Source organism: Corylus avellana, chromosome ca6, assembly GCF_901000735.1.
Source record: "Corylus avellana chromosome ca6, CavTom2PMs-1.0".
Classification (NCBI taxonomy): Eukaryota; Viridiplantae; Streptophyta; class Magnoliopsida; order Fagales; family Betulaceae; genus Corylus; species Corylus avellana.
Genome location: NC_081546.1, coordinates 7,285,075 through 7,292,105, shown reverse-complemented (window position 1 = coordinate 7,292,105; position 7,031 = coordinate 7,285,075). Strand labels below are relative to the sequence as shown.

Here is a 7,031-nt window from a genome sequence, read left to right as displayed (position 1 = left end):
CCTTCACCTTCACCTTCACGCACAGCTGCTGATTCTCCTTCACCTGCACAACTCATCTCTCTCTCGGCCGAGCTTCACTCTTCAAGCCCGACGCAGGTACTCTCATCTTTCTCTTTCTTTGTTGAACCATATGTATGGAGTGATTCAAATCTACGAATTTCTCTTGGTAATTTTCGTTTGATTTTGGTTTCTTTCTCTGTTGGACAACTGGAAATCATAAAGCGATTTTGATTTTGGTTTCTTTCCCTATTAACGTATCAGATTTGCGATTTAGGTTTTGGGTCTAGGGTGTGGATTTTGGAAAATGAGAACTTCTATGATCTTTGTTATTATGGGCTATTTTTGGTTGTTGATTCTTGGAAGTTCTGACTTTGAGATGAACCTCAACCGAATAGGTTTTTATTTCCTTTTGATTTTCTGGTTTTGTGATGGCAGATTGGGGTGGATTTTCTGTGGCTCTTGGCTCTTTGCTTGATTCTGGTTGCTGTGGAGTGGTTTTGAAAAGAAACCATTAGGCCGTGTGTTAGTCGTCCCATCTAAAGCTGCAATAAACTGCCTTCAATTCTTTGAGCTCCACTTTATCTTGTTTATCTTTTTCCTTATGTTATTAATTTGAACATTTTTTCAAACAAAAATTTAAAAAAAACATCTAAAAAGCCAATTTTTTTGGAATTGGCTGTACAGAAAATTTTTAGATCCTCTGTTCTCTTTCCCCTCAAGGCCACTGCAAAATTGATACATTAGATAATGGTCAATCTCCCTAGTTTCTTCCATCGCTATGGTCGTTGCTTCCTTTTCTTTCATTTGATCGTGTGATCAATTTGGGTCATCAAAAATGAACTAGAAAAAGTTCATCTTACTCCTCCTAAAAGAGGAAATTCTATCACTACTGGTTTTGGTCCTCGGAGACAAATTGGTTGAAAGAAGAAATTCCTACTTCAGTATTTTAATCTAGCAGCTCACTAGCTACTTTCCTTTTAAGACCCTTTAACGTACACCTGGTCCCCCAAAACCAAATCTCATTTATAGTTAATACATGAAAACCCATGATTTTATAAACCAAATGGGATTGATGCTTTCCAGACTCAAGGACTTTAGGTATTGAATTAGAAACCCAATGATCCATCGGGCAAGAGGATTAGTTGCCAACATCACATGTACCTACAACATATACACACTAATTTCAATACCCAAAAGGTGAAGTAAAAGGCAAGTAGAGAGTCCCCTTATTTGTGTACTCAAAAAACAGATGGAAAGAAAACAAAACAGCACCCTACAAATTAACTCAACACTCAGGATGAATTGATGACTTATGACATCATTCAGACCAAACAATTATACTTCCTCTGCAATGTTTTTCTTGATGATGACCATTCTCTGACAACATATGGAGTTTTTCTACAACAAATGCTTGGTCTTTCTCGATCTAGTATAATGCCTTGTTTATTTCAAGTTGGTTTTGTTTTACTCTGATAAATTATGCAACTGTTAAGACAGATTCCCTTCCCTCCTCGTGCCCACAATTACGGGATTATGTTCTCTTTTTTGATAGATGGGTGGCATTGTAAATGCTTTAATATGATGAATTTGTTTTTATTCATTTGTTATTTTGTGTAGAAATATTTCTACAAATGGGCCACATAAGCCTAGGGATATCTTTTCTAGCATGATATTTGGAATATTTCGAAGTTTACCCTTTTATTACTCTAGGAAGAGATGCAAAACCTAACAAAAACATGTTTTTGCACCATCCAAATGAAACGACCTTAAAGGGTCCCATGTGGTTGAAGCTAAATTACCTCTGCTTCTTTATTGTACCTCAAAGTAGATCGATTAAAGTGCCCTATACAGCGGAGCCTGTCTAATTTTCAACAGAAAATTTTGGCTGCAAGGACCATCCATCCATATTGAAGGCGGCCTTGGGAATTAGAAAAGAAGAAAAGAAAGAAAAAGGCTCATTGATTCCTGAAATCCTGTGTCCGCTTCTGTGTTGTAGACATGTGGGGGACCCTATTTGCTGTGCTCTCTCTCTCTTTACAGCCTGTAATGTTCTTCCCTCCAGTCTTTTGTCGTTGCTGCTCTGTTTGTCTATCTCTTTCTTGTCCGCCCACATTCACGTCCTAGGGGTTAACAATGGCTTGGGGGCATGGTGGTGGTGGAGGAATGAGACATTGAGCAGCGCAATGTTTTGGTTAGGGAATTTGAATTGAAGGGTCTAATATATTCAATTAAATAAGTCGGATTAAAGTTTGACCTATATGACATGATCTGATACCTAATATTTAGGGTTGAAGTGGGAGTTTTTCTACAACATATGGACAGAGCAGTTCGCTCTGTTTTAGTTAAACAGTAAGTTGATGAAAAATATTAAAATATTAATATGATTTATTGCTTATTGCTTATTAATATGATTTATTGATTTATTGGAATCCTGTACAAGTTTTGAGGATGAATTGGAAACGATGCATATATGATTTATTGCTTTTTGCTTATTTTTATGTTGTTTGTAAATGGATGAAACAATTCTTTCGACAGTTACGATCACAGTTGCATCTGTTCTTGCTGTTGGGCTTGTAATCTTAAAAGATATTAGATCTAAGAGAGTATTACGAAGGGAATCTCATGTTAAACGAGAGTATGAAAGAGGGATTTATATGGATAGTATTCTTTATGGAAGCAGACAAGATTGTTTTGACCAAATAAGAATGAGTCCTGTATCTTTCTTTGAATTATGTAAAATTCTTGCTGAGAACAACCTTATACGTGAGACCATTCACATGTCTATTAAGGAACAAGTGTTGATATTTTTACACATTATTGGGCATAATGTGAGGTTTTGAGTGGTTGGTGGAAGGTTATATAGATCAATTAGGTCTATTCATCGATATTTTAAGGTTGTACTTGGAGGAGTCTTGACGCTATATAAACATTTAATTAAACAACCTGATAACTCTACTCCGCTGGAAATAAGGAATAGCCGAAGGTTTTACCCATACTTTAAGGTAAGTTTTAAAATTTGATTTTTTTTTTTAAAAAAAAAAAAATTCAAGTAATTTGTCAAATTAACGTAACTTGTATTGGTCTTCATTAGGATTGTGTTGGAGCAATAGATGGAACTCATATTCAGGCATCTGTTCCAGTTGAAATCCAAGGAAGTTTTCGTGGTCGAAAAGATCGAACAACACAAAATGTGTTAGCTGGCATTACTTTTGATGTAAAATTAATAGTTTTTTATATTAATAGTTTTTTAAAAATATTTTTAAAAATTAAAAAAATTAAAAATTGTTTTTAAAAATATTTTTTTAAAAAATTGATTTTCCGTGTGCGAGGTAAAGACCGTAAAATGTTTTCAGTGAAAAATATTTTTAAAAAAAATGACTTTCCTAAAAATATTTTTTGACAAAAATAATTTTACGTCGAAGTAAATGAAACCTTTGCGTACGTTTGGACTCGGGAGTTTTTTCATCATCGGAATTAGTTGTTTCATCTTCTCCATGCATTGACCGATCCCTCAACTATTTTCCTGGTCTGTTTAATTAGTACAGATTACATGCATTTTCTGTTCTGCATTTTTACCAAATGTTTCTTGGGGTCTGGAAGGAATCCGGTGTGGGTAGTTTGTCAGTTTTTCTGACTGATGGGTACGAAGCAGTGGGGACAATTCATTAAAGGATACCGCTGGCGTATTAAATCAGTCAATATCTGTAATAACTGTCATCATGCAGCAGCCAAAAACAGAGCTAGAAAATGGTTGATGTCTAATCTATTAAGTTGTACTTACCATACAATTTATAAAAATATAAGAGTAAACCTCCTATGCGGTCGGGCTGCAAAAGTAGTCTTTTGCAGCCCCCAATAGAACATTGACACATAGGAAAAATGTACAAAACTATCTTACACCTAAAACACTAGATTCTTCCTCCCATTTCTTCTTCTCTCCTATTTCTTCCTTCCTCCCGACAACTCCTCTTCTTCTTCCTCCCATTTCGTCCTTCTTCTCTCCCACGCTGGCCGTGGGTCACACCAGATTGGGGAAACAAATATTCTCAACAATCAACCCATTAAAATCCATCCAAAACCCATTCGGCCAAACCATCCCCATCCCAAACCCATTCAGCCAAACCATCCCCAAAAGCACTACTACAAACCAAACATCAACACCAATTTCACAAAGAACATAGCACTACCCACTCGATTAAGAACACCCAAAATCAAATACCCAACTTAATTCAAGAATCAACAGCAAAGGGGATGAATTTTACCTTTGAAGAACCAAATCATTTCATCCGACCGAAATGGGGAAAAACAGAGGAGGACGAGAAGACCTGCAATCAAAAATGACATTCAGAAGAAAGTCTCCGGCGCCGTGGGATGCTGCTGGCCGGCGCCGGTAGTTTGGTTGTGGGTTTGCTGGCCGGTGGTGTTTTGGTTGTGAATTTGCTGTTATTTGGTGTTTTGATTTTATTTTGTCAAAATGAGCTTGGTGATGTGTCACTATAAGAGTGGATGCTGCAAAACAATCCTTTTGCAGCATGACCGCATAGTAGGGGCTCCCAAAATATAATTACGCGTTTAAATTAAAAAATAAATAAATAATTAAAAAAGTAAAAATTAAAGAAGATACAAGAAAATGTAACAGAAAAGGATGTTTCTTCACTTTTTTAATGATTTTTTAAAATTTTAAAAAAAAAAAAAAATTATGAATGAGTATTTTTGTCATTTTGCTGGTTTCATTAAAATTTGATATAAAATCTTAACCGACGGGTGATTGAAAGGGTTGATAGATTAGAACCCCACATTATACTTTTCGAATTAAAGGTAGTTTCCCTTTTTTCTATACATAAATGTAAAGGGTTAATATTATTATTATTTATTTATTTTTTATTTTTTTTCATATTTGGCCTATTGCTTCTCACAAATTAATTATTAAATTGGTGGACATATATAGATCTCACATGAGTCAATAGTAAATCTCATAAATTTAATAGTTAATCTATTGAATTTGTAAAAGAATATAAACAACTTATTGAATCTTCTGTGTTTGCAGGCATACGTTTGCTCCTCGGTGTCCACACATTAAACTTATGGTAGTATCATAGTATGGAGTGTGAGTGGACTCACGACACAATAGTTTCAATATTCATCTTATTTTTAACCAACGTAAATAGATTAAGGGCCAAACAAATGAAACAGATTCTGGCAGGTAAGGTTGACCCAAGAAATTCTGCCAATATATATAGGCGACAATCAATAAACCTTAAAAAAAAAAAACAAAAAGAAAAAGTAGACGACATAGATGATAATGGGCAGTGGTTGAATTAGACAAAAGATGAACTAATTCATGATCTGGGCTGCTCTGTTAAGGTATCTGTAACAGAAATAGGAGCCGGCAACCAAGAGCGGGACGAAGAACTCGAGGAAACCCGCATACGTGGCCTTTCCGTCATCCTTGATCACAAAAGCAGTCATCTCTTTCTTCTTGGATTCGTTGTAGGGGACTTCCTTGGCGTCTCCGTCTTGGACTGTGTATCCTTCAAGAACACCCACTTGGTATTTTCGGAGCAAGTTTTGAGCTGCCTTGCTGTGTCCAACAACCTCGAAGTCCTTTGTCGCATCTTTACCTGCAGACTCTATCAGCACCTCTTCTCCTCCCGGGTGCTCGTCCAGAAACTTTGTCACGTTCAACACCTGATAAAAGAAAAATAGTCAATTCTAAATTATCACCCGCCCTAGCTAAAACCTGTGAACAGAGAGAGAGAGAGAGAGAGAGAGAGAGAGAGAAGGATTTACTCTGCCTTTGACGACAAGCCAGCAATCTTTCTTTGATTTGTGCTGGGCAACCTGCGAGAGTGTGAAAACTCTTTCTGCCATAACTTACTTGACTTCGAGAAGAATGTGTGTTGAAATGAGAAATTCGTGTTGATTAATGCATGTAAGCATCGAGTGCGGAATTTGTAGGAGAAATTAAGCAGGTGGGGTGGTGCTGGTAGGCACTATGCACGCGAGCAACCGCCCCTTCTGATAGTGAGTAGGATAGGTCACGTTGTTTACAGGAAAAAGTTGACTATTAGTTGGTGACTTGGTGAGAAAATGGGGATTAAGGGTTTTGTTGACCTTCCTATTTTCTGCCCCTCCAATATATATATATATATATATATATAACAAAAATTAAAGAGTTTCCGGGTGGGGCTGTTAAAGAGAGAAATGCTACGCACACTCTTATTCTCATACTCCTTGACATGACTTTTAAAATTACTATTATATCATATGGTGTAAAAGTACGAATGTGTATAATCACTTAAAATAGGAGAATCACTATTGAATAATCCATTATCCATTCAAAAACAAAAGAATAATGCTACACACACGCTCACTTTCTCTTTTTCATTTCTATTTCCTTAAGTGGTTTTTTAAAATTATTATTGAAATTGAGACGAATCATTATTAAATTTTATCTAATAATAATGTTAAACCCACCTAAAGACTTGCAAAAATGAGAGTGAAGGAGTGAAAGTATGTGTAACATTACTCAAAACAAAATACTCGGAGTAATGTGGTCCACCTGCAACTGATATGACCCTAAGGACAATTATGTCACCATCCCATTATATGTCAAAAAAGGAGGAAGCAAAAAGAAACATGACATAATTTTCCTAAACTTGAAAGACATTCTAGATTTTGCCAAACAGTCTCTTTTCTTTTTTGGGTTTCTCCTGTTATGAAAACACCATCACCTTATTGGAATATGAAGATGTAATGAGAGCACTATGTGCATGGATTGGCTAAGCCTCATGACCATCATTAGGATTAACTAGCATGTAACCCGCACTATGTGCGGGATTCTTCATTATAATTTAATTTCAAAACTTAAATGCATCACATCTTACTTTTCATTATAAGTTAAAATATGTGTGTGAAAATACATACTAAAGGTTATACACCAGTAAATTACTGTACTGAACATGTATTTTTTTTTTTTTTGAAATGTACCAAACATCTACTTAATGAAAAGTATAAAAGAAAAAATAAAA

General features: G+C 35.6%; 2 protein-coding genes across 2 annotated transcripts in view; one reads left to right on the top strand and one right to left on the bottom strand.

Moving 5' to 3' along the window:
• LOC132185103 ((S)-8-oxocitronellyl enol synthase CYC2-like) overlaps nucleotides 1-501 on the top strand; it is a 1,313-nt gene extending 812 nt beyond the window's left edge. The window contains exon 3 of the mRNA XM_059598922.1: nucleotides 436-501. Coding sequence (XP_059454905.1) covers nucleotides 436-501 — 66 coding nt within the window. The remainder of the gene's footprint in view (nucleotides 1-435) is intronic.
• Nucleotides 502-5,128: 4,627 nt separating this feature from the next.
• The window catches only part of LOC132184844 (cytochrome b5), a 10,469-nt gene continuing 8,566 nt past the window's right edge, over nucleotides 5,129-7,031 (bottom strand). Inside the window, exons 5-6 of the mRNA XM_059598622.1 lie at nucleotides 5,791-5,841; nucleotides 5,129-5,688 (exon numbers count right to left, since the gene is read on the bottom strand). Coding sequence (XP_059454605.1) covers nucleotides 5,335-5,688; nucleotides 5,791-5,841 — 405 coding nt within the window. The 3' untranslated portion in view covers nucleotides 5,129-5,334. The remainder of the gene's footprint in view (nucleotides 5,689-5,790; nucleotides 5,842-7,031) is intronic.